The sequence below is a fragment of the Ochotona curzoniae genome, unplaced genomic scaffold (genome assembly GCF_017591425.1).
Source record: "Ochotona curzoniae isolate NIBS_2020 unplaced genomic scaffold, NIBS_Ocur_1.0 contig_21, whole genome shotgun sequence".
Lineage (NCBI taxonomy): Eukaryota > Metazoa > Chordata > Mammalia > Lagomorpha > Ochotonidae > Ochotona > Ochotona curzoniae.
In genome coordinates, this window is record NW_024465322.1 from 6,592,266 (window position 1) to 6,620,093 (window position 27,828).

Genomic DNA, 27,828 nt, shown 5'->3' on the forward strand with positions numbered 1-27,828 from the left:
CTGCAATAGCCAAAGCTGAGCTGATTTGAAGCCAGGAGCTTCTTCCAGGTCTCCCATGTGGGTGCAGGGTTCCAAGGCTTTGGGCCCTCCGCCACTGATTTCCCAGACCACGAGCAGGGAGCTGGATGGGAAGTGGAGCAGCTGGGACATGAACTGCACCCATATGGGATCCCGGTGGTTGGAGGATTAACCAATTGCATTGTTATGCCAAGCCCCGGACTTGTTTTCCATACCTTTTTGCCTTTTACCAGCAACACAGGCATTCTCCCAAGAGTACAATGAACATGCGTATTATGAAGAAATGATGAGTGGATTTCAACATTCATTGGCACCAAAAGAAGTTTCTCCTCATTCTATTTCCCACTTTGTGAAATTCCCTTGTATAGCTTCTCTGTGAACATTCTAGTTGCTCTGCCCCCTCAGTGTCTAATAGGGTTGAGTCTTTGTATTTTAACTATTTGATGTGGCGAATGACATTGCACATTTAATGTTTACACATCACTCAATGACATTGTTTCCTTTCGTGTAATGCCCAACTTGAGCTTTTCTAAGCGCTTTTCTGCCCAATGCTTTCCTGTCTGCATTAAGCAACCATGAGTCCATTTTCCATTTCTGTAGATTTGCCTCTTCTGAGGCTCATGTAAACAGAATCACCAACAACAAGGCTCTTTGTGCTTGGCTGCTTTCACTAAACATCCTGGTTTCAAGGTTCACCCAGATTGTACCATGTAATAGCACAGGCCATCTCTCATCATTTCTTATGGTTGAATTATGTCCCCCGAATGGGTGCACCACATTTTGTTTGTTCATGTATGGTAAAGATTTGGGTTGTTTGATCTTTTCTGTATTGTTAACAAATGTCCATGCACATTTTTGTCCATGTCTTCGTTTCTGTACGGTGAAACGGGATGGCTGACTCTATGACAGTGCAGATTCGGTAGTCTGATCCGCTGGCACACTGTCCTATCACAGCAGCATGTGGGAATCCTGAAGCTGTCAATTCTTGTCACAGCTTGCTACTAACCATATTATCGTGGCCATCCTTGCATGTGTGGACTGTGATTCTGGTTAGCATGTCCCTGTTCATCAACATCAAGTGTCTTCTCACATGTTGATTGGCCATTTGTGTATGTTTCTTAGAGAAATGTCTGTTCAGAGAATTTGCCTATTTTAAGACAGAGTGGTCCTGTTATTAGTGAGTCTTAAAAATTCTGTACATACTCAGGAAACAACCCACTTACATAAATAGCTTTCAGATGTTTTCTCCTGTCTTTTGTTGTTGTTGTTGTTGTTTTATTACACAGTTTGAGAGGCACTGGGGTCTCCCTTCCCCCTCTCCAAGTTCCTTCCCCTCCCGTCTTACAATGTATGTCTTCCGTGAATTTTCACAACATCCATATGGGATTTGGCACTTGAAGGTGAAGGATTCGCCAATTGAGCCAACTGTTGACCCCTGAAACTCTGTTCTGTCAATCTATATGCTTATCCTTTTGTCAACAAGACCATTACATTGTAGTGAGTTTTTGAATTAATTTGTTAATTCATTTCAGGGCTGGAGAGATAGATACAGGCAGACAGATCTCCCACCTGCTGGTTCAGTCACCTCCAAGAGCTTCAATGAGCAGGACAGGGCTAGGCTGTAGCCAGGAGTTGGGAACATAGATGGCAATAACTCAGCTACTTGGGCCATCTCTAGTGCCTCCCTCCAGTGTGTACATCAGCAGGAAGCTGAAGTCAGATGATGAATTTGGACCCCTACCCTGTGACCTGGGATGTTGGCATCTTCATCAGTGTGTTAACCACTAGGCCAAATGCTCACTTCCTTAGCAAGGCTTAAAGCTCCCCTACCTTAGCCCTTTTTCAGGAGTCGTTTGGTTATTCTAGGTCCCTTGAAATTCCATGTGAGTTTTAAGAGTAGCTTGTCAGTTTCTGCAAAAATGACAGCTGGCATCCTGACAGGCGTCACATGAAGTCTGTGCATCTATTTCATCATGTTGCTACTGTAACAACTGTTGCTACTGTAACAATGAGATGCTTTTCTATTTGCTGACATCATCTGCAACTTCTTTCAACAGTGTCTAAGAATTTTCAATGTATACTTTTTAAATTTATCTCTAGGCATTTTATTGCTTTGCTATGACTCTAAGTGACACTGTTTGCCTGACATGTTGATCTTGCTCATTTACAAATGTATGGAAATACACAATTTTTTTGCAATCTGATGTCATCTTTGCTAAACTCACTTTCTAGCCCTAGTTGTCCTGGGGATGGGGAGTTTCCTTAACACTGAATAGCAGATTGGGATTTCTGGGGCAGAGGTAGCTTCCTTTGCTTCGTGCAATCTGGTGCCTTTGGCATCTTTTTCTTGCCCAATTTTGCCCTGGCTGGAATGTCGAGGGCAACACCAGATGGGAGTGGTGAGAAGTGGATGTTCTTTCTCGTTCCTGATTTCTGTGGCAAAGGACCCCAATCTTTAACCATGAAATATCAAGTTATGTGTGAGGGGTTCTTTTTTGGTCTTGGTAAATGTCTATTTTAATTATTTCACTCCGTGATGTGTCTGTTTTATTTGAAAGAGTCTGAAGTAACTGTGTCTCTTTGTGTCTGAGTAGACACCACCCGTCTTTGACATTTAGCTGAATTCCATCAGGCAGCAGGGGACACCTGTGGCCTCTTCCTGGGCTCACCTCCATCTAGGAGGCAACCAGGAGCCTGAGTTTAGCACTTACTTGGTTATCCAAGGGCTGAGCTCACAGCATCACTCAAATCCTTCTGTCAGTCCTTCATTTAACCAGCCAGCTCTCTTGTGACACTCTCTCCCGTGAGATTAGCACTTGCTGTGGGAAGAGAAAGTTATTTCTTCTTTGAAAGTCAGTGTTAAGCTTTGAGAGTGATGCAGCATCCAAACAAAAAAAAAATGTGGAAATAATAGTCTTATCCACTTTCCTGTAGCCCTTGAACCTTTGTGTCCTGATTAACTATGTAAAGATTGTCAAAAATAAAGGGAAAAAATGGAAAGAAAAAGAAGTGCCTTCCTTCCTTCTTTTCAACTTCTGCTTTCCCCTACTTGATTGGACTCCAGCCTGATTCACCCACTCTTTACTTACAGCTTGTGTTGGGTCATTCTGTTCCTTCTTATTTCCTTTGTGTTTCATTCTTCTTAGAACATTCAGGAAGAACGCCTTGCTCACTTGGATTATGTCCCTGCTTGCTACCTTCTTGAGAAGTCCAGTTCAGTGACTCAAAAAAAGGTATTTCTAGAACATCCGACAAACCCTGTTCCCAAGAAGGCATGGCGGCCTGGCCATCTCTGCTCCCACCTGTTGCCTGAAGACATCTGTGAAAGAAGAGGCCCAGAGAATGGAATGAAAGCCTTCACTCACTTATACTCCTGGCTGAAATATCACAGCCCATTCCTGGCGGCTTCGGTGTCATACATGGCCAGTTTCCTGACTTATTTCTCCAGTGAACTCAGTGCAGATCACATAGGCTACCAGAAACCCCATGGCCATCTTACCTTCTTGAGGCATTTCTCTGAGGGGTATGTCCTAAAGAAACGTTTCCTTAGATAAGGAAAGCACTGTGTTTCACTTCTGGTTAAGAAGGTACCATCTTACCTTCACAGTTAAGACATTGGAACCCAGTCAGGGGACTGCGGGGATGTAAAAAAAAAAAAAAAAAAAGTCCTAGGCTCAAGAACTTCCTCTTCTGCAGATTATCACTATCTAGGAAGACGAGGATGAGCAGGTGAGGGCCAGAGCTGCGGCTAAGCAAAGAATACCCTTATTGGCAGAGCCCAGATTTGCTGAAAAAATCAATCATTGCCAGAAACTGACCCATGAATTCCAGGCAACAGGGTTGCCAACATGATCCGATGGAAAAGGGCAACCTGGAAGAGGGCAACTCATGTCACCAGCACTGTAGAACAATGGCTACCTTACCCACAGCTTGTGCCATTCACAAAAGTCGGCTAGAAACAATTGAGCCCACATCAGTGAGTAAGTTGTGTATGGGCACACACATGGACCCGCTCATGTACACAAACAATATTTTACCACTGTCTATGGTTAGCCAGAATGACAAAACCAGAGAGAACAAGTTTTAGTTCGGAGAATGGGAAATGATGGTACCTTCTGGAAAGTTCTCCCCCACCCGATACTTAGCCAGCTAACAGTCCATGCTCAGCCTTTCTACTATCCTTTTTAATTCTCTAAGTCTGATCAAGCTGCCATATAAGATTTCTAGTGAACCTTAACAAGGGACGATTTATATATTTAAAAAAAATTTTAAGGCAGAGATACAAAGAGAGGGGGAGAGATAGGTGGAGAGACAGATTTCCCAATCTCCCAATTACTGCTTTACCCCCCAAATGGCCACAACAGCTAGTGTTGTGCCAGGCCAAAATCAGGAGCCAGGAATTCCACCTGGATCTTCCATATGGATGGTAAGTGCCCAAGTGCTTGGATTACCATCTGCTGCTTTCCCAGGTGCCTTAGCAGGGAGCTGGATCAGAAGTGGAGCAGGTGTGACGAGCAGAACTGTTCTGAATATACACAGACAAGTAATTATCTTCCTAAATTGTGTCTGTTGACTGTAAAGTGGAGTTAAATCTCACTTAACTTGGAAAAGAGCCCAAAGAAGGAAGAAATGAACTCCATGCCATGAAGGTTTATGTACGTAAAAGGTTGGTAGGGCAAGTGGGACTGTAACTGACCCCATCTAACTCAAGTGGAGAGCAGGAGATGTAAATAAGTTTCCACTGTTTTATTTCCATCTGATTCTCATATGAGGGAAAGCAGCACAGTGTACCTACTTGCTGGTTCACTCTCCAAATGGTCGCAACAGCTAGAGCTGGGCCAGTCGAAAGTCAGGATCCATGAGCTTCGCGTGGGTTTTCCACGTGGTTGCAGACCTTGGGCCCTCCTCTACTGTGTTTGCAGGGACAGTAGCAGGGAGATGGATGAAAAAGGGAGCTGTTAGGACTTGAATAGGCACTTGCTGACACCGCAGGCTTAGCTTGCTACACCAAAGTGCAACCCCCAACACTTTCTCCCATGGCAAGACTGAGAACAGAAGACTTGCCATTGAAAACTCTGCTTTAGGGATGTACTGTAAGGTTTGACTGGGCTCCATTCTCCCAGACCAGAAGTTACTTGTAAAGTGGCAGCGAAAACTACCAAGCTCCATTCGGTGGACATGAGTTGAATGCAGGCAAGGTAGGTTAGCAGCTTGAGGTATCCCAAAGTGCCGGTGAAAACATCCTATCAGATGGTACTCCAATTCTGAGTTCAAAACATGGCCCAGCGAATAAAACCAAGACTGTGTGTATAACATAAGTGATTATCTGACTCTATGTGTATTGAAAAGGTCATTACAGATGTCATGAAATCGTATATATTATAGTTGAAAAAAGCAAGCAGGAAAACAAGGTCTATAGCTCCTGACACTTTGAGGGAGGTGAGATTTAGGTTGTGAAACCAAACCAACCGATTCTGTGACCAAGGAGGGAAACGAGTGCCTGGAGATTGTCACTGCAGTCAGTCATCTTTTCCAGGCTTGGCCATGAGAACTGCAGGGTCCAGAGCTCTGGCCAGATACATCTGAGGCAGGAAGGCAGAAAGCTGCTTGCCAGAGCATCCATTTCTAGATTCTCTTCTCATTCATTGCCTTCGTGATTAAATGTTCCAGTTTCTGGAGAGGGCTGGCGTGGCAGGAAAGGGCAGGAGGGGCCAACTGCAACCCACGGGATGTCCAAACCGCAGGGCTCTCATGAGAATTGGTGTGTGGAGCCAGTGTTCTGGAAGATAATGTTTTATGACCCATTGATGAGCACTTGGGCTGTTTGCTTTGGGGTTATGAATATTTGTGTACAAACTCTTGTGGATCTCAGAATCTATGCTTAGAAGTAGACTTCCTGGGCGGGGCCTACAGGTGCTACTCCATGCATATCTTTTCCAAAAACTTTCAAATGGCTTCCCATGTGGCACCCCATCTTACATTCCCATCAGAAAATTGTGCAGGCTCACCAAGTTCCACATGCCCTACAGATCTTGTCATTGCCTGTCTTGTTGATCTAAGGATGGGCAGGAGCAGTAAAAGCTAGCCTGAGGTGTCCCTTCCCGTCCAGAGAGGCCTGGCTTAAAGACTCTATACTTAGTGATAAACTTGGGTCATTGGTTCTTGCAACAGTTGCCTCTGGGCTGAATTCTTGGCATGGCATTCAGAAGCAATGCAGGCTTAGCTACACAGAGGGACCGAATGTCATGCGTTCAGTAATCAAAGATCAGGAGGAGACCTCCTTCCTCCCTCCCCCAAGCACTCATTTCACAACATAGATGCCACTTGCCCTGAAACTAACACTGAGACCTCAGAAATAGAGACAATTTATGCCAAAAAATGACCACAATATTTTATATTAACCTGATGTTCATTTGTGAGAAAAAAAAAAACATACTGTACGCAGGAAGAATTCTGTGTATTTTATTCAGGAAAAACTATTCTTTTTCTCTCTGGTCAGCTTGAAGGATAGCAAGGGCTTGGTGCAGTTTTATACAAACTAAATGCATTTTAAAAGTGCGTTATAATACTTAAAAGCAATATTATGAATCCATGGAGTAGTTACCCAGTCAGTACTTGCTGACTCTGCCTCAGCATTATTTTTGAAGGGGGGTGGGGAGGCTAAAATTACACAAAATCATGACTTAGTGCTGTAATAAAATGTTGTTAATTTTATTAAAGCAGATTCCATTTCTTCACATCATTGCAAATCTCTTCCTTCCCCCGCCCCCAAAAGCCCATTTCATGTCATTTGGAGTATGAGACCGTGGCTGCTAAAAGACATGTACAACGGAAGCACCAAACATTTCTGAATGCAGGTGGCCACGACGACCCTCCCAGGACGTGCACGCTCCCTGCACACATCCACACATATATTTACAGCTAATAAATAAAACACAAAGCCACAGCATCGTGGATATCAACGGCTAAGCCTGGAGGAGCCAGGGTTCCCATGTGCTGCAGGGGAAATGTGGTGACTATTTTGAACTTTATGCATCCATAGTCTAAGAAATTCACCTAGTATCCATAAAGGGGGATGTCAACAACAAACAACATATCATTTTATTTTTAGAGAGATTTCATTCCAAGCCTGATAGAGTCAGCCACAGCATTTGTCCTACACAATCCTATCTCTCCTACTTGGAGCTCAGGTCCCGGCATGGTACATTCTGTGACTGGTCACCTTCCAAATCATGCTATCAGAGAGGGTTCCCTGTGCGAGCTTGGCTTCAGACCCACCGAGCATTCCCAGTTGGTTCCCAGCAAACAGCCTTTGAGACAGTTGACTTCTTGGCCTGTTTATGTTAATGCAGAGGCCAGCATTATGAAAATACAAGATGGGGCTTAATAAAGAAGGGTCCACTCCCTCTGGACCAGTTGCTCAGTGACCCTGGCGGTGCTTCATGGGGCCATCTTGGCGGAGGGCCCTCTGATCTGCACACAGAGGTCTTGAAGCCCTGCTCGTAGCTCTGTCCCAGTCGCTTGGCCAACTGTTTACTCAGCAAAGACAGTCCTTGGCTAAAATTTGTAGGCGTTTACAAGCTGCAGCATCTGAATTCGAATACACGCTTCCTTGCCAAAATCAAAAGCAAAAGAGACATGCTCAAAGCACAACTAGAGTGGGGCTAAGGTTAGTCTAAAATTGCATAGTCACTAGTGGGTTTCAAATCTATGAATGAAAAATAACCTGGAGAATCAGACAATAAAGTTATGGCATCATTTCTCTCTGTACCACTCAAGCAGAGATTAGCCGAGGCTCACAGATGAATTTTCAACACCTACCCAACATTGTGAACATGCCATCTTGACACAAAGGGAACAAAGCAGCAGGAGGAGAAAGATCAAGTCATAAGCCACAAAGCGCAGTTTGAATTAATTGCTCTAAGTCACTCGTCCCCTTTCCCTTGTAATTTTGTCCTGATGCTGGCTGCCAGCCCAGACAGCCTCTATGACCACAAGCTAATGACAAGGGAACAACCATTCAGCAGAGTCAGGCACTTTGACTGCTAAGTAAATAGATCTGCCTCACGGCACAGAAAACCATTTCTGAGATTCAGATTTTGCAGAAAGCTTTGAGACAGCTTCAATTCTGAGTCTAGGGCTCCAACTAAGCAGGAGGGTTCTCAGTGATTCTAGGCTATTACCAAAGGTTTCACTAAAAAGCCAAACTGGTCTGCTCTTTTCCAAAGGCCCCAGTGCGGTGCCTTTGAATGTTGGAGAATGTACAATCTGGTCACTCTATGTCTCCTGTGGAATGAGCCACTTCTTTTTGGTAGCATTTGAAAAATTGTCTCCTAAAACAACTATCAAGGATAGAGCTGGGATTAATATTCAAGAAAAATCCACTTTGATACACCCAGAGCCCTGGGCATCTTTTGTAAAAGTTACTTCATTTTCTTTATCCTTTCCCCAGTTCATGTGCTATTCTTTTGTTTTCTGCAGTTTTTCCCAGTTTCTGGAAAAAGAAAAAAAAAAGACAAGAAGAGTAATTATGATTTGCTTAATGTTTTACTAACCACTCCTCACCCCTCAACACACAACACACCATTTTTTTAAGATGAAAGATTTTTCAAACAGAAATTTGGGACAAAGGGTTGTGAGAGACAACCTCAAGGGAGACCTGGGGAATGGCTCCGAGCAAGCAGCTGGCTCCAAGGAAGGCAGAACACTCCAACGTCTACCGAGTCATGCCCTGGTAAGCAGCATGACTTTCCGACTTTCCGAAGTCTCAGCCTGGGGTTTTCAGAGTTGAGGAGTATCTCTGACTTGTAAAACAGATGCATTGAGCAAGAAGGCTGCTTCATGGCAGCTTTGACACTTCTGTAGGGTTAACAGAGGATATAAGAAAGATAATCTTTCCAATTGTTTTTTGAAGATTGATTTTTTTTTTTTGAAAGGCAGAATTGTTGGGAGACAAAGGTGAAGAAACAGATCTTTCATCTGTTGGTTCATCCCGCCCACCCCCATATCACCACCACCAAATGGCCACAATGGTTGGGGCTGGGCTGAGTCCAAACCAGTAGCATCTTCCCTGTGTGATTTGAGGACTCAAACACCCAGGGCATATTCTGCTGCTTTCCCAGGCACATTAACAGGGTGCTGGATTGAAAGTGGAGCAGCCAGAATTCCATATGGGATTTTGGCATTGCAAGCAGTGAATTTGCTCATTATGCTTTACTTAAAAAGCTGCCTCAATTCCTATATTCAGGTGAACAATGCGCTTTTGGGCCGTCTCAGAGAAGTTCTTGACGTTCGGGACTAATACGATGAGCCACGCATTATAAGCCCTGCAGGCATTCCCTGCTTGTGGGAGGGACCCTGTAAAGTTGGGATGAAGCTGCCGATCAGATACGCACACTCTGATGCTATTGGTCTGTGACATGAGTGCATGAATAAAGCTTCCGTGGGAGTCCCTGTCTGCTCCAACAAAGGAAAACTAAGCAGTAAACCTTCTCCGTTGACAAGTTCCCCTGCAACGCACCATTCCAAGTTCATTCATTGTTAAATGATGTTTCTGGTCTAATGGGTCTCATTTTGTCATTCAAAGTATATTTGTGCCATAATCTGCTTTTTTTTGCGAAAGATTAAAATATCATATAAATAATACAAAAACAGTCTAAATCCAACTGACACCTGGGCTTGTCCCAGGATAATGCAGTCATGCTGATTTCATTTTCTTTTTGTCTATTTTTTCCTAATCTGTTCACAGCGAACATATATACACTGTATCATAATGCAGAAATTAAAAATACTACAAGGCGTACAATGAAAAACCCCTTCTATACTTTCCTGAGTAGGCAATACCTCCTGGGTACATTTGTGCCTAAGAGGGAGCCACAAAAGCATCTAAGTGATCCCACGGTCAGCCTTGGTCATGTGTCTTATGTTGCCGGCTTCGTAGGAAAGCTCTCTTGTTTCTCTACTCCCTACCTGTAACCCATCAGCACTGGCATCTGGCAGCAGAGCCCCACTGGAGGAGTGAGAGCGCCACAGCCCAGGCATGCAGCAAGGGACAAGTGACGGGTCACATGCCTGCTCTCCACTTAGCACTGACGTGCTGGAAAGATTCGGTCAACAGCTGCCACAGGGATTAGCCTTGAAGGTCAAGAGGCAAACACCACAGGTTGTCTGGACACAACAAAGAAAGTAGTCCGCTGTGCTCTCACTCCCTCAGCTTGTCCATCTCTGCAGGGGTCGGAGATGGCAAGCTCAGCCTGATTCTACAAATCCAGAGGCCGCTGGCCCTGGTATGTGGCTGCAGCAGGTGCAATGGGACATGCCTATTCCTCTAGTGCATCCTGGGACTACTGTGTTCTTGGCTCTGCAGGCTGCATTTGTGAAGGTACAGAAGTGAAGAGCTGAGGCAGGATCAACAGATACAAGGAAACCTAAAACTGTACACCCGAGGGGCTGGTGCCTTGGCATAGTATGCTAAGCCTCCACTTGTGGCACCAGCAATCCATGCATGCTGCTTCAAATCCTGGCTGCTCCATTTCTGATCCAGCTCCCTGCTATGGTCCGGAAAAGAGGCAAAATTTCCAGGTTCTTGGGTTCTTGAACCTGTGTGAGAGACCCAGAGGATGCTCCACACCCCTGGTTTTTAACCAACCCAGCCTTGATTGTTGCAGTTATTTGGGGAGTGAACCAGCAGGTGGGAGATCTCTCATTCTCCCTCCCTCTCTCTCAGTAACTCTGTCTTTCCCATAACAATAAATCAATCTTTAACTGAAAATGTGCACCTGGGATGCAAGTCAGTGCACGAAGGAGGAGCAAAAGGAAGGAGGATAAATTGCAGGAAGCATCATGGGTCAGTGCTTCTGCATGCATGGGGTAAAGGGTTGCCCAGGAGTCTGCCCCAGTACCTCTCCACGAGTGGCATCTCAACCAGCCCTCCTGCAAGTCCCGCCCCCACCCAGGCCAGACAGCTCTGCCCATGATGCTCACCAGCCTGACTTTCTGTTCAGAGACTTGTCATGGCATTTCACAAATACCACGGAATCCTTCCCTTTCTGCAGGAGGGGTACCTTCTCCCTGGAGCAGAAGATCACCCTGTAGGAGAGAATGTGCATGCATATGTCACACGCAGCCACAGAAACAACTCTTCAGGCGGGGCCTTTTTCCTCCTGCATTGCCAGGCCAATTAACAGTGTTGAAAGTGCCAACCGCTAGCCCTAGGGCCACGTCAACATCAGAGGGTGACTTGAGGGCTCTGTTCCTAATCTAGCTCCCTGCTAACGTGCATGAAAAGCAGTGGAAGATAGCTCAGGTGTTTGGCTCCCTGCTGCTCTCACAGGGGCACTTGGGTGGAGCTCTAGGCTCAGCCCGGCTTAGTCTTGGCCACTGTGGCCGCCATTGTCGTCTTCTTATTCTTCTTTTTCTTCGTCTCTCTCTCTCTCTTTCTGCCTTTCAAATAAATGGATACTAAAAAAAAAAAAAAAAGAACTCTAGATATAATTATCTAGGTCATGCTGCGGATGTGATTTGGCTAAGGTTTTGCCTAAATGTGGAAGGTACATAAACTGTTCTATCTCCAGGAACTAGCTGAGGCTAGCGGGGGAGAAATGGTGGCCTTACTTTTTCTGAGTCTCTCCCGCCTTTATTCTGATCTTCCCGATGATGAAGCCAGGGCTGCTCCACCAGTCGGACCAGCTGAAGTAGGAATCACTGTTCCATTTCAGCTTCAGCATCAGCAGCTCGCCGACGTCCACCTCTGTGTAGATAAGGAAGGAGTATGTCTTATTGGTGGACACTTCAGGCCTGGAAAACAAGTTAACAGATTTAGTTAGTTCCTGGAAATCAGCCAGAGATTTTTTTTTCCCCCCACCCTGTTTTGTTTTCCCAACATCTAAAAAGTTTTATTGTTTAGGGGTAATCTTGGCTTGAAAAGGTGAGGAAAAATGGTCGACCTTATGCACGATGGAGGCCAGTGGCAGAGGATATCTTAAAGAACAGCCATACCCCTTTCATCTATCTCTACATTCATCCAAGAACATGAGCTATTTAGGGCAATTTTTTAAGAGCGAAGACATCCTTGCACCTGTCCTGGATCTCTAAACATGTTTTGACTTAATCACAGGGTATATCAAAGTCTATTTTTTCCTTTCTCTCTCCCTGTGTTAGCGTCTACTCTACCATGCCTTACCTGCCACTCTATCATAGTTTTACTGTTTGTTCTTGGCTTGCTAAGCCACAGTTCACTTAACCATGGAGTCAATGCTAGGTTCCTGGTCTTTAATAGACCAATGTCATGAATGTAACATACATTTGGACAGCTGTTTAAAGTTCTATTGATTGCTTCTTTGCAATGAATACTACAAGAGGTGACGACTTCCCAGGTAATTAACATTCCGTGGCTATGGACATATTGTTCCATGGTATATATTACCTGTGGGTTCTGTCAGTGATTGACATCCTAGGGGTGGGTACATGCTCTCCATCAGCACTCCATCAACACTGGATATGCTATTCACTATAATTTTTTAAAAATATTCTTTAGCAATTTCTTTTCTTTTTCTTTTCTTCTTACACACAGAAGGGGAGAAAGAATAAGAGAGAGGAATCGTCCACCTGCTGGTTTGCTCCCCAAATGTTTGCAGTAGCTGGGGATGGTGGCCGGGTGGGGAGCAACTCAGTTACCTGAGCTGTCACCTGCTCAGGCCCAGCATTAACGGAGAGCTGGAGTCGGGAGTGAAAGCCAGGCATCAAACCCCAGCACTCCACCAGGGGGATGTAGACACTTTAACCAGCACTAGGCTAAATGCCCATGCCAGCCCCAGGGATGTTTTGAAGTTTTTCATTTATTAATCATAGAAGCTGAATGTCATATGTCACAGCTTTTACTATGTGTATCTTCTCAATGTCTCCCGTTTATATCTACAGAACAATTTCCTGTTACTATGACTCATTTTCCTTAATTTCAAATCATTCGGGGAGTGATGTAATGGTTCTTTCATTTTTAAATAAACATATAAAAGAAGAAAATACAAAATTGTTAAGGAAAGGAAGAAAATCTGGTTAGTTAATGAAAATAAAATAACCAGCAGCTCGGGAGATTTTCTTTCCCAATGCAAGGTAGAACAAGACTCAACGTTCAGACCTCTTTAATAAACCAGAAGAGCCTGCTGTCTGGGTTTCCCGGCCCCTTCTATTCCTCAGACTCACAGTGACAGCAGGTGAACCATGGTAAACTCGCCCATAGCAGACAAGCTCCCGGGGGGACTCACAGTATGAAGGGGATGTTCTCACTCTCAGCCACGGTGCCATACAGAGAGATCTCGAAAGCCTGGTTGGTCTGTGTGCTGCTTTCCGTCCCGGAAAAATGGATCTTGACTTGGTAATGGAAGACTGTAGGGGATGAAGGCAGAATATGCTCACTGCTACTAGGAGAGAATCTGAGTTTGAAGTCAAACAGGCCTTAGAGGCAGCACCACAGGCCAGCCTGAAGGAAGCGAGGGACTGCAATGCGCCTGCACACAGAATCGGAACCACAGGCTACCTCAAAGAGATGCTGTTGCTGTCCCTTACTTACACACACTCCCTAGTTTTGAAAAGTCAGGGAAGCCGAGGGTTCCCTTCTGGCTTTCTTAAGAGGCCTCTTGAAGGTCAGGGGCTTGACCCTCTTTGCCACCAAATGCACTACACAGATTCCGAGGGACTACATGCTCCAGCAGATGTGTTTTTGTTTGCAAAGTTGTTCTTTTTTAGCAGCGTTATGACAACACCAGGTATGCCTCTGCTTGTGATGCCAGCATCCCCCATCATTCCTTCACTGCTGCATTTCCTGAGCTGCACAGAAGCCAGCCTGCCTTAAACTAGCCTTTCTGGACCACATTAACTTCTCCTCTGCTGTTTCCCCGCTATTCCTATAGGACTTGCTCTAAGCAAGAGGTCAATTTTGGCGTTCAAGTGTAACACAAAGTCATGGCAAAGTGAAGCCATCTGAGATCCAGTACATGTTCAATCCTCGAGGACAGCTCTGTAGGAAAATACAGATGATTCTTGCCATTGTGCGAAGCAAAGGTTAGAAGTGGCAGACTTTTTGAATGGAAACAGAAGGTACATATTTCAAGCTCAATGAGCTGTGGGGCCTCGCCTCTGAACTACTTAGCTCTGCCATGGGTCTGTGAGAACAGTCACAAGCCATATAGGAATGAATGTGCATGGTCTTGTTCTATTGAGATTGCATTCGCAGGTGGTAGGCTGGCTTTGACTCAAAGACCATGGCATGATGAGCACAGACTGATAGGCTCAAATTAGTTCTGAGTGTCGTGCTAATGGGCTGGCTCTCGCTCATGGTCCCACGAACAGAGGAAGATCAGTAGCAAGTACAGGGTCTCCCTGGGCTCAGGACATTAGGAAAACGGACAAGTGCAACCCTCTCCCTATCACAACGATGACACAAGTGAGGGCTCAGGGTTTGCCGTCTCTGCTCCCATGGCCAGATGATAGCATGCAATAGAAGAGGCACGACAAAAGCAGGGTCACCACTCTTCTTCTGGGCAGCAGTGGCCAGCCTACCTTTGTAGGGCATCTGGGAGCGGGTTTTCAGGTACATCTTGCTGCTTCTTTTGGCTCTGACCTTGTTAATCTCATAGCCCAGGTTGTTGCAGCGGTTCTTCCTGCAGCTCAGGCAGAGCCCCTTGTCAAAGGCCTCCTTGGAATTACACCGGTAAGCCTTGCTGGGGTTCTCCTCATTCAGCAGCGAGTCAATGAAGAGATGAATGGAACGTTCGTGGGAGCATTTCACCAGCTGGTCTACATCTGGGGAGAGATACACAGAATATGACAGCTCTGTGGATGGGGGATCTCCACCAAGGGTGTCTAAGGCAGAAACTTCTCCTTGCCAGGGGGCTGGGGAGTGTGTGGTCTAAGATGGAGGTGTGTGGTATGACAATAAAGTGGCCCTATGAAACACACAGTCCGGGCAGTGTAGGATGGAAATGGAACAATCCCAAACAGAAATACTTTGGGAGCATCAGGTACCGGCCCAATGAGCTTCAGAACAGATGGGTCTGCTATTCACTTCTAACTTCTGTTTACCTCCAAGGCCACGCTCTGCAATCACACGGATGGCCTCCCCGATGTTACAGCCAGGCTGAAAAGTGCCTCCGTTGGGATAGATGTCAACATGTCCCACCGGCTTCTGGATCCCAATGCTGCGCCCGGGGGACCCTCTGGTAAACGTGTGTAGGACATCCACAAAATCCGCGTCGTCTGGGGAGAGGCGGCTCGGGGCTTCTGCATATTCGAAGTTAGGTCCTGCAGGATCTAGGCCTGGACAGGGACAAGAGCAATCACAGATTGTTTTTTCCTTACATCCGCACTAATGTTCATCTTCGTCTGTGTCATGATCGCTCTCTGTGATTCCTCCTTGGAACATTCTGGAAGCCTCTTTGGTTTCAATGTGTTCTAAGAGACACTGGACCTTTCTCCTGAGAGAGCCAGGAAAGCTGATTTGGCTCGTCCTTCACGGCCTGGGAGCCCCTTGAACTGACCATCTGAAGCGGTTTCCCTCAGGATGGCTCGAGTTCCTTCTGAAAGTTCTGAATATGACCAGACACCCTCACTAAACAGCGTTGGGGTGTCTCTCCGGCCAACCCATCTATTACTACAGACCAGGATGGCTGTATTCTTTCTCAGAGGGCCCTGGAGTTGGTCCTTGCCCTTTGGCTTAGTACCATTGAGGAAGCCTTTGTATGCGACCTCCTGACTTTTCCATGAGCTAAGAAGGAGGTGGGCAGAGTCCCACACCAGGGGCCATGGAGCCAACCTGGCGTTGAATCTTTTTCCGAACCAGGGCCCTCTCGACTCTTGTGAGCAGACAAAGGAAACTGCAGACTTACCAGTAATCCTGTTGACCTTCTTATTGGTCAGACTTCCTGCGATGCCAGCAGCATGGGCTCCCAAGCTATAGCCCAAGAGGTGGACATTGTCCACAGGGTAATTTAATTCCTCCTTTGGAAGAGAGAGAGAGAAAAAAGAGGGTTTCTTCTAGTTGACAAAGATTAAGAAATAAATGAATTAAAGCAGTAGAAGTACTGTTTCCATTATTTAGGCAATGTTGACAAATAATCCCATTTATTTTAGTTCTGTGCGACAAATAAAAGAAATCCATTTCCAGTGTAGAGATGCTCTTTTTCAACAATACGTTTAGCTCAGAAAGTGTTTCAAACCATCAGAAACTATTTATACCTATGTGTACAGTGTGTGCATAAATGATTATGTATATGTATGTGACATATGAGTGCACGTGTGGGTCTCTGTGGATATCAAGTATGTGTGTACAAGTGAGTACACACCCCTGTGGACTTATACAAAGAGACTTGAACTCAACCCCCAGTTCACGCCTCTAATTATGTTGCCTCCCTTGACACTTTCATGTCAGCAGAGAATGACTTATCACTAGACAACAGGACATTGGAAAGAGGTTGGAATGTTACCAAGGAACCTCCAAAAGTCCATGGAAAAATAGAAGCAAGTGACCAGTTTACGTTGGTGCAGACAAATGTTTTTTGAAGTCCATGTGTAATTTTTCCATCACACACATTTGTCAGGCCATTTTTATGCCTGGATTTCAAAAACCATGTCGCACCAGAGCAAACTTAGTTTTTCATTCCAACTCAGCCAAGCTACTCACTATGAAAACAGCAACAGGCAGGGCAGGGCAGGGCAGGACAATGTGTTGGACCCGGAATCTTAACATTCTTAGTAAAAATGTTATTTGGAACTCAAACCTAAGACCAGGCTTCTTCTGATGATAAGAATTACCCTAGGGCCTGTCCACAGCTAAATGCAGAGGAAGAAGGCTAGCTGTGTGTCCAGCCCATGGGGCAAGACCTCTGATTGGGACACCACAGGCTCTCCTGCCCAGGCTTACCTCCATCCAGTTGATGAACCTGGCCACATCCTTTCCTACCAGCTTGGTGTAGCCTGCGGACACTGGGTAGTGCTGCTGGGCCCGGTTCAGCCAGTCCACCACGATGACGTTGGAGTCTGGCTCCCTCTTGTAAAGTGCAGCCACAAGTTTCGGCACCCAGCTCTCATACATCCCTGTTACCTGGGAGGGTCAAGAAAACATTGTCGAAGACCACGTTCTGTGTGCATCCAAAAGGCAGCCTCTAAGAGCACCAAAGGGGCCGGTGCCGTGAGGTGTACAGGCTAATCATCCCCTGTGGCATCACTGACCCATATGGATGCCTGCTCAGGACCTGGCTGCTCCATTTCCCATCCAATTCCCTGCTGATGTTCTGGGAACGCAGTAGAAGAAGGTCCAAGTCCTTGGGCCCCTGTACTCACTTGGGAGACCCAGAGGAAGCTCCTGGTTCCTGGCTTAGCACTGGCCCAGCTCTGGCCATTGTGACCATCCGGGGAGTGAATCCGCAGATGGAAGATTAAAAGTATACAATTAGGAAATGTTGGAAGTGGAGCCCAGCCTGTTTGTCTTACAGATCAGGAAACTGAGGCAGGCCAAGAGACAAGGGATTCACTACATTACCAAGCTGGAGAATGGCAAAATCTACAGGGGACTCCAACCCAACCTCTTCACTGGGCAGGTGGTGCCCTGGGTCACCCTTTGTAGGAAGGGACCTCAAAGGACATGCTGGATGAACCCACTGGGTCCCACCCAGTATCCTGCCGCATTATGGAGCAGAACCTCCTTCTCCAACTCCAAGGAATGGTGGTTCAAGGACACCACCCATGCTCAGCACTCAGATGAAGGCTGGCCATGTTCATGGGGAGCACTCATGAACCTGAGCAGGTGGATGATTCCATGTCCAGCCAGACTGCCCTCAGTCAAGTACAAAGCAAAGCCATCAGAGTACAGGATGTGGCCGCACATGGATCCTGCAAGCCCCTGTTCCCCATATAGCCTCTCTCACCGTCCAACCGTGGATCACCATGAAGGTCTTGCTGCTACGGTTGAAGTGGCAATTAGCCACAGACTCTACCACTCCGGGAATGAGATGGCAGTTGTCCTCGACTGTGTCTTCGGGAGTCCGCAGGGCAAATTTACTTTCAATGTCTACAAAATCTCGTCCTCCTGTAGCAAAAAAGGGGGAAAATGGAACAGGATGTTACCTGGGGGATTATCTACTTTTTTATGCTGGAATGCTGTGTGCTTAGGTACACAGGTAGCTGCCCCCAAGGCTGCTCTTGCTTCCTGCATATTTTGAGAAGAAACAAAGAAGAATTGCAACAGAGCCTACAGCAGCGAGCAGAGATGAGCCAAGCTGTGGGTTAAGCGATATGGGCCTCGAGTGTATCTTCCAGTCTCCACTCTTCTTTGCTCCCATCATCAGCGGGGACGTCGGTGACTTCAAGGAAGTGAACTGGTTATTGAGGGGTTCCTTGGCTGATTTCACTGTTGTTTAGAGAACTGAGCTCAAGTGACTCAGGGGAGGCTCCGTTGCCTCCAATGGGCTGGCTAGGAAATAGCAGACCCTTTGTTCCTTGTCCCAAATTCATCTTCCCAAGGAACATCGCTGCATGGCCCTTGTGTTGTGCGGCTGTACTTGGAAGACGTTCCAAAGCCCCTCAAAGCGTGTAGGGGGAGATGGAATTACTACGCAAGCTTATTTTGGTGCCAATTATGTTTTGAATCCATGAACAGCTCTTTCCATGCTATGAATTTTTTCAGACACATAGATTTCATTGATTTTTTTTTAACATTCTAAAACTATCTCTCGATTTTATTTTCCACCTTCTTCAAGTCTCTGAGGACAACGAAAGAGGGCTTTTGCACAACCTCAAAAGGGGTTGGTTGAGAGAGGTGGCTTTCTTTGGAATTGCTTAATTTTTAAAATGACAACAATAAGGAAAGCTGGAAGTATGAGGCAGTTTTTACATGGAATTGTTTCTCACTCTCATAGCAAGATTCACCAGTCTAGACTCTTTCTTCCTTCCTTCCTTCCTTTCTTTCTTTTTTCTTTCTTTCTTTCTTTCTTTCTTTCTTTCTTTCTTTCTTTCTTTCTTTCTTTCTTTCTTTCTTTCTCTTTCTCTGTTCTTTCCTTCCTTCCTTTATCTCTTTCAGATTTATCTATTTGAAGGGCAGAGTTATAGAGAGAAAGGGAGAGATAGAAAGTGAGAGCCAGAGAGAGAGAGAGAGCAAGAGAGTGAGCGAGTGAGAGAGCAAGCTGTTAGTTCATTCCCCAGATGGCTACAAAATTGGCTGAAGCCAGAAGCCTGTAGCTCCATCATGGTCTCCCACACAAGCACTCCCAAGTGCTTGGACCATCCAGCACTGCTTTTTCTCTGGCCTTTGGCAGGAAGCTGACCCCAACCCCAAATTTATATTCCTTTTATGTCTTTATAATTTTCCACACAAAGACAAAACTCACCATCTATAGCAAAACTGTTATAGGAAGAGGTCATTTCAGTTCCTTAGAGTCAGCTCCAAGTTAGAGAAGGGGAGGAGGAAAAACCAGCTTTTGCAACTATGTACAAGAGATTTCAATGTTGTCAAATCTTATTAGGGGCTGCACAGATGCCATAGGGAATAGTTAAAATGTAATCTGAAGCCAAATTAGTCTCTTTTCATAGAGCAAAGCACAACAGAGGCAGGTCATACCAGTAAAAGTTATCTAATTCTTTATCAAACAAGAAAGAAGTAAAAAAAAGTTCTACCAATTTACTGAGACGTAATCATTTATAGAGTCTGGACTGTGCTTTACAAAACTCTCAGGCTATAATAAAAATGGGGTGGCTAGAAATATTTCTTAATCTAGACTTTCTTTTTCTCCATTCTAACCGTGGACACGTCTCATTTTAAATCAGCACAGCAAAAGTTGGGCCAAGAATCTAATAAGAACAATAGAGTACTGAAAGTGCAGGCATTGGCAACAAGCTTAAAATAACCAGGCGAGGACTGGCTGATATATATTTTTTCAGAACTATTTTCCAGGATTTTTAATACAGCAGTGTGACTATTTAGTATGTGATTCATTATATGTAACGATCTCGCTCTCTCTTTCTCTCTCTCTCTCACACACACACATAAACACACACACATTCATCATCTCTACCTCCTAGAATGTAGAAGACAATTTCTTCATGGTTATATGAAAGTATCTTAAAAGTTGGTATAAAGGGCATTTTATGAAAGAACAATTAAGAGGGGATTTCCAAATGTTTTGCACCAAAATAAACTTTGAATTTTATTTTCCCTGAAGTTGTTGATGTACGCTTGGCCGCATTGGGAAGAAGTGAGTTGTATTGCACTAGACCATTTGTCCAGTTGGGCTTGGTGCTGAAGCCCGAATCTCCGATGCTTTTCTGATTCACACACAAACTACAGTGAAGCCATCCACCTGCCAAAAACACGCAGGTTCCCTCTTGTCTTCCTTGGAAACACAGGTTCCCTTCCTCTTTCCTGATTAGAAAACCCTCCAGCAGCCTTATCAGTCCTCTGAGGCTGAAAGGCATGATGTGTGTTTCCTGTGTCATTCTCCTTTAAACTGTCCAACAAGTTCCTTGTTAGACAGTGCTTTACCAAATGTCAAATGAGGTTAGCTTCCCCCTGCCCCAAACAGCAATCCAGATATTCTCTCACATGTGACTCGGTGCCATTGTTCTATCTGAGTTGGACAAAGAGAGAGTGACACAGGCAGTGAGAAAGAGTGTATGCTCCCGTCTAGGAGTTCTCTTGCCCAGTGCCAGCAGTGGTCAGCGCTGTGCCAGGCAAGGCCGAAAGCTAACAAGGCAATCGGTTCTCCCACACCAAGATGACAAGGACCTGGGCATTTGCGCCATTCCACAGTGCCTCCAGGGTCTTCACCGACGGAAAACTGGAGTTAGAGCAGAGCCGAGCAACGAACCCAGTCACTCTGAGATAGTGCGTCTCAACCCCTACAAATCTCACGTATAGCACAATACATTCCCTGCGTTGTCCTCCCACTCTCCTCTCTTCTTATTTCTTTTATCTCCCTGGTTTTTATGATAGCATACTTTCTTCTTTTTTTAAAACTATTTTTAATGATACAGTTCCATAGACTCAGGGGTTTCTTCCTCCCCATTTCTCCTCTCCCTACTGATTTCCCCTGTATTATTACAATATGGTCACAAGTCCACCAATCTGGTAAACCATAGCATACTTCCATTTCATTTCACAATCACAGGCTTCACACTCCATATGCTGAACATAGCAACACCTGGCAAGCAGAAAACAATACTGAAATGATTGAGAATGTTCCTTGAGACTGCCAAGACTGGCTTTGTACATTTCCTGGAAAAGAAAAAAACTTGAACCTGTAAATCTTGTGTCCAACTTTCTGCCCTTTTGGCTCACTGAGAACTTGCATTTCCTCCAACCAATATTTCTGCTGAGTCCACGGTGTTTAAATAAACTCGATAGGGACTTTACACATTTTCAAGCCAATCATTATTTTAAGACTTGAATTGTACTATTGAAGGAGGGGATTTTGAATCCTGAGTGAGTCAGGAAAATGGTCCCACTGTGTGCTAAGCGGTGTTCTCAGAAACTGTCCTGATCTGGCGTTATATACCTGATTGGTGATGGGTCAGTGTTTCCTTCCGTTTGTGTTCTGGTAGGAATTTGCACACTGCCTGTGCTTGCCCCACTCCAAGGGTGTGTCAGCATCCCAAAGAACATGTTTCCCCAACTCGCCATCATCCCTTAGGCACCTGGCTTGGACACGCAGAGACAGGATGAAAAACCAGCTCAAGCATGGGTAGGGGGGAAATGTTTGGCTGCCCCCACCCCTGCAGAACAAACACACACACCCTGGGATTGCCACAGGGAGGCAGATGAGCTGATCTGTTGTGACTGTTGTGACCAAGGATATTCCTGTTTTCTATACATGGAAATGATCGTGGCCATATCTACCCACCCAATGTTGTTTAACATCCACAATTCCCTTAGAAATTAAACCTGTCTTAGAGTAGAAGAAAGAAAAGAGGGAGGGAGGGAGGCAAGAAGGAGAGAAGTGGGTCCCCCCCAAAGGGCCTCCATCCTTTGTGCACCTCCCCAACTGGGCCTCATCAGATACATCCTTAGGGATTCAGGGAAGATATGGGGGTACCAGGTAAGCGAAAGTTAATACATTCCATGATTACGTAATCTTTGTTCTTACAGCCCTACATAGCTAAAAATCTGAGGGAGGCAGCAAAGATTCAGAATTCCTGCTAATATGGTAAATTTGCAGAGATGAAATTGGGTTGAGAAATTGATGCTCTTACAGAAAAAGGGCTCAAGAAGCCCTGACCTTGTTTACCTAACATTCACATCTACTGCACCACCCAATATCAACTGTGCCCCGGTATCAGGCCTGACACCCACACTACTGAAGAGTTTAAAAACAAGCAGATTTGGAAATGTGCGTGAAAATTGCCCCATTGAGTCCAGAGTCATATTGCGAGCGACTGGACCACAGCTGGGTGTCCGGTGTTAGCGTGTCAGTTCAAGTTCTGGCTGCTAGTGCTCCTGGGAGGGGAGCAGAGAATGGCTCAAGTGTGTGGACCCCCGATGCCTGTTTGGGGATTAGGATGGAGTTCTCGGCCCCTTGGTTTCGGCCTGTCCTGAACCTGGCTGCTAGAACCATGTGGGGAGTGGTCCAGTAGATGGGAAGTCTCTCTCTCTCTCCATCTCTCTCTCTCTCCATCTCTCTTTCTTTCCCTCTGTTTAAATTGCCCTGTTGAAGCAGACAGTCAGATGTGAACAATATAAACTATCACGACTCAAAAGGATCCCATGGATTGGTTGGTTGATGAAAACTTTCCATACAGTGTCATCATCCCATAGGCATATTTAAACGAAGGTTTTGTAATAAAAGTTGCAGTGCAACATTCTCATCCCGTTCATCTTGAAATCACTTTCTCCCAGTCGGTGGGAGTGACAACAGAAGCGTGAGGATGAAGGTCAGTGGTACTTTGCTAGCAGTTGTTTCAGTTGAGTGACAGCTGGGTGACAACCAAGACTTAGCTCTTTCAACTAAAATGTAAGTGCTATGGAACTGCACTCATCCTATGTAATTGCAAGCCAAGTGTTTTTATAAGTGCGTTATAGACCTCAAGAGAGTTCTGTCTTGAATACAGGTTTTGAGAAGTTCCTGATTCAGATCCACCTTCACCTACTCTTCACCAAGCCGCCACAGGAGTTTGACTTCTCACACTTAAGGTTTCTGTTAAATGGATCTGTGTAGCTTAAAATCTACGCCAAACAGCGCTGCTCTTACTTGTCTCCATGGAAAAAAGCAGCATCATCTAAGAAAAACACACCAATAAATACACACCCAGAAGGTGTGCGGCTCAGCTGGACAGAGTGTGACCACACCAACACAGCTGCTTTTGTTGTAGTCTGCTGCCTGTTAGCACTCAAACTCAGGTGGACATTCGAACAATTACAAGCAGACCAGAAAGAGCAAGTGGAAGCAGCTAGCACAAGTTTAATAAGTTCATGTTCTATGTCATTTTAAAAACACAAATTTCACTCCTTCCTTCTTGATAGGTATCTTGGTTTCCCATGAACTTTGCTGAGTACTCAGAGCACACAGTGAGCACAAGCCGATATCTTAACACAGCACCACACAGCATGGTGAACCGTCTAGTCAGTTTGAATTCTTACTCTCTAAATGGCATTCTATCACACTGTGCCACCAGCCACCAATGGAGCCTTCAACTTTGGCAGAAAGAGAAGTTTACTCCCAGGTTAAAAAAAAAAAAAAGACCCGTGTTAATAAAAAGCATTTGTGTTGACAAATGATGTTTTGTGAGTACAACCATCTGGAAATTTTACACTAGTGATGTTTATTTGTACTGTTGCCATGAAAGTTGGAAAATGCATTATGTGCAAATTCAAATAGCAACTCTATCCAGACCTGAAAAAAAAAAATGAAACGTGCGTCTTGCATACTTTCCTTGGCCTCTGTGACACAAAGTCAACCATTGACCATCGTGCTGATCACTGCAATATTCTCCCATTAAAAGCAAAGCCACCTGGGTGGAGATGACAGGGAGACAGGTGGCAATCAGCTAAGGGGCAAGTAGGAAAAAATGCTGCACGTTTCAGATTCCTTTCTCGAACAATCTGATACAACAGAAAAAGGAATCAGTGGAGTCCAATTTCTATTCCATTATAAAGCAAGAACGAAGGGCTGAGCTAAAAATAAACCCCTTAAAAGTGATAATTTCTCCATTGTGCCTGTTGCCTGGGACCCGACTCCCACCCTTCAATACAGCCGTCAATCAATCACTCCTCGGCAGCTCTTCTGGTGACACCTGCTGGGTTGCTCCCATCAGTCATCATATCTTAGACATTAACCTTGGAAATCATGGTAGCCAGACAGGACTGCAGCCCCCACCTGAACCCCCACCCAGAGCCCCCTCTCCCAGATCATTCGGTTTCCTGATTGAGGCCAGAGACAGGTGTTGTGGTGGCTTTAAGAACTAAGGGCCTCTGGGTGGTACCTCTCACTCACTCTTACACATGGAGTGGTGGGCAGAGGCTCAGACAGAGCCCGGGGGAAGCCTACCCCTCAGGCTCACCCTGAAGTTCTTGGGTTCCTGGCTGAACTTGTCTGGAGGAGAAGGGCCAAAGCTTGCTGGGAGCAGGTTGGATGTGAGCAGTGCATAGAGTCAGTGGGGGGAGGAACTGAGATGGAGTAACCTCAAATGAAGACACAAATGATGCTCTGATACATGTGTTGGATCCAATCTAATCAACTGATCCTTTAAATGCCCCTTTCAGAGCAGGTGCCTTGGCTAAGTTCCTGACTGTAGCACCAGCATCCCATTCGGGCACAGGTGGGAAACCAGGCTGCCCCAGGTCCCACCCAGCTCCCTGCCTACAGTCTGGGAAAGCAGCAGAGGACAGCCCAAGAACGTGGGCCCCTGTACCCACATGGGAGTCTTGGAATAAGCTCTTGGCTCCTGGCTTCAGATGGGCTCAGCTCTGACCATTGCAGCCATTTGCGGGAGTGAATTGGTAAGGGAAAATCTTTCTCTCCTTCTGTAAGTCTACCTTTCAAATTAAAAAAAAAAAGTATAAATCTTTAAAAGAAATTTCAAAAAGCACGATGACACGTTTCCAGGAGTGAAACAATCTGTGTCCCCCACTTCCCACCATAAGAACTTGGAATTGTCTACTGCCATCTCCCCTGGCCTCTGTTGGCAGCGGACACACCACTCCGGATGTGTAAGCACTTCCTACCTGACTCTCTTGCCACCACTGCCAACTGACCTGGTGGAGAAGATACGGGAGCTCCACAGAACTGCTCTTTCACAACCAAGGGCCCAGATGAAACACACTGCCTTCCCTGTACAAGCAAAGCCCGGGGCTGCCTCTTCCTGGAATCGCAGCGGGAAAGCACAATCCTGTCACCCCATCCACGAAGCGCCTCCTTCTTCCTCAACTCCCTTCATAACGTGCCCTGCCGTGCGAGTGCATCAACCCAGCCCAGGTTCAAGTTAAGCAGGCTGTGCCTACCTTGGGCAGCTCCCCGTCTGAGCGCGGTCTCTCTCCCTCCCAGCCTCCCTCTTCTCTCTTTGCAAGAAAGAAAGTCGCACCTGTCCCTGACGCCTTTAACTCTGGCTGGAAGGTGGTTACCTGGCAGCTCTCGGACAGACGCCGCAGTTCTGCCCGCCACCTTTTCTCAAACAGATGGCAGAGGCTGGGGCAAAGGAGCCTCAACACCCCACCCCCCGAGAAAGAGCAGGGTGTCCGGACCTAGCAACTCCCCCACCGCACCCATCCCACCCCCAGGCCCTAAAGGTCTAGGCCCAGTTCTCTGGCGACTCAGCTCCTTCGCTGAGCTCTCTGCGCACCAAAAACCTTGTGAATACCAGGAGCGCGGGAGCCCAAACGCCGCGTCCGCAAAGAGTACTGGAGGGGTGTGGGTCGCAGCATCTCCCGCCACCTTCATTCCGAGGCGCTGCGAAGGGATTGTACCCGCACCCACATCCATTGTCGGGATTCCATATGCAGCCACGGCTCGGGGCAGCGCCAGCCCTATGCTGGGCCACTTGTGCCCGCGCTTCCAGCCCCATACCAGAGGCGGGGACCGAACCACAGCCCCGGGGCCAAGCCCGGGGTCACCTTGGTCCGCGTGCCTGGCATTCCAGCTCCTCCACTCCTCTGCAGCAAGGAAGCTTCTGCAGGTCTCTGGCCGCAGGACCATTCGTCTCTAAAAGTCATGGTCCCGACAGCGCGCCGGTGCTCAGCCAGAGTGGAAGCTACAGCGCGGGAACCCAGGAGAGGGGGAAAAAAGGGAGAAAAAAAAAAAAAAAAAGCGGGAACTGGGAGGCGCCTCGGCCAGCTCGCAGGGAGATTTCCCATGCCCGCGCTTCCAGGACCCCGCTGCGGGGAGCCCCCGGGAGCGCATCCTTAGCCCCCTGGCAACTCCAGGCTTCCCCACCCCGGAGCGCGTGGAGGCGGCCGCCCGCCGCACCTGCAGGTGAAGGGAAGTTCGCGCTTCCAACTTACGGTCGCCGGCGGAGGCGGGAAAAATCAGGAGCCACAAGCCCAGGGCCACCAGGAGCGAAGTTTGGCTCTTCATGTCGCGGGGGAGGGATGGATGGAAGCGCCGAGCGGGAGGCGGGAGAGCAGCGTCGCAGGCGCGGGCAGCGCGCCGGCCGTTCGCTCTTTAAAGGGAAGGGGAGGGAGGCTGGCAGGGGCAGGTTTTGGAGGAGGAGGAGGAGGAGGAGGAGGAGGAGGAGGAGAAATAGGGTCTGAAGCTGCTTCGGGGATTGGAAACATGCAAATAAGCCTCATCAGCTATTGGCTGTAAAATCACAAGTTGGGCGGGAGCGGGCGGGGGGCTCTGAACGCGCTGGCAGAGAGCTTGAGCAGGCAGGAGCAGCATCCGTCCTGTCGGAGAAAAGAGGGGCAAAGGGCAGAAGGGAAGAGACGCCTGTCCCTGCCGAGTCCCGTGGGCCACTAGCAGGGAGCTAGCCACTACAGTGGCTCCACTGTACGCCCCCCGCTCCGTGGAAGCGCCCCCTCACCCTCCTGCCACCGCAAACCACCAGTTTTCCAAGGAGTGAAGCTGGCACTGTTCAGTCCACCCCTGCTGGTGGGTGCCACCCTCCTTGGACGCACTCCCCCTAGCTCCTCAAGTCGGTGAGGCGGAGCCCCGGACCACAAAGGCTCAGTGGCTGCTGTTGGCAAGAGCTGTGCTAACTTTGCCCTGGAGATTGGATTCACTGCGGTGTGGTTCAGGAGACCACAACACCGCTAAGGAGTTTCTGGTTGTGGCCTCGACAAATTAGACTCTAACCAAGACACCAAGGAGGGTAAGGATGTCACTTTAGCTTTCTAGGTAGGTCAAATATCTCCGGAGGAATCGGAGCCATGATGAGGACAAAACGTTATATAAAAGTTATAGAGGGACAGAGCGAAGGTTAGCAGGTGCCTGGGCTGGGGGCGGAGGGACAAGGCTTGGGAAAGGGGAGTGTGGAAAATAGAATATAATGGAAATTGCATTATGGTGACTTTGGCACAGCTGCAAACGCACTGAAATCTCTTGAATCTGTGCACTTTACAATGGGTGACTACAGGGCTGTTGAGATACACAGCACGAAGGAAAAAAAAAAAATCAAACCATATTGGCTCCCATGCCTTGATGACAAAATGCTCAGAACAGGTTCAGATACCTTCCAGATGCAAGGCCTTAGGTGAGGCCAGCAGGGGCGAGAACTCCATGTGCTCCACCTGTGGGCAGAGAAACTGACTGATAAAAACTCCACTCTCAGGATTAGCTGAGAATCTTTTATAGTCCCTTTTGATTCTTCCCGCTGTCGCCACAGAGACATCACACACAC

General features: G+C 46.8%; 1 protein-coding gene across 1 annotated transcript; it reads right to left on the reverse strand.

Annotated features, from left to right (window-relative positions):
• Positions 1 to 6,712: 6,712 nt before the first annotated feature.
• Positions 6,713 to 26,620, reverse strand: LPL (lipoprotein lipase). Its single transcript, XM_040971297.1, has 10 exons — positions 26,492 to 26,620; positions 17,937 to 18,097; positions 16,934 to 17,113; positions 15,900 to 16,011; positions 15,097 to 15,330; positions 14,575 to 14,817; positions 13,281 to 13,401; positions 11,632 to 11,814; positions 11,002 to 11,106; positions 6,713 to 8,512 (listed from the first exon to the last, which is right to left on the reverse strand). Coding segments are annotated over exons 1-10 (1,413 nt in total). The 5' UTR covers positions 26,565 to 26,620; the 3' UTR covers positions 6,713 to 8,511.
• Positions 26,621 to 27,828: the final 1,208 nt, after the last annotated feature.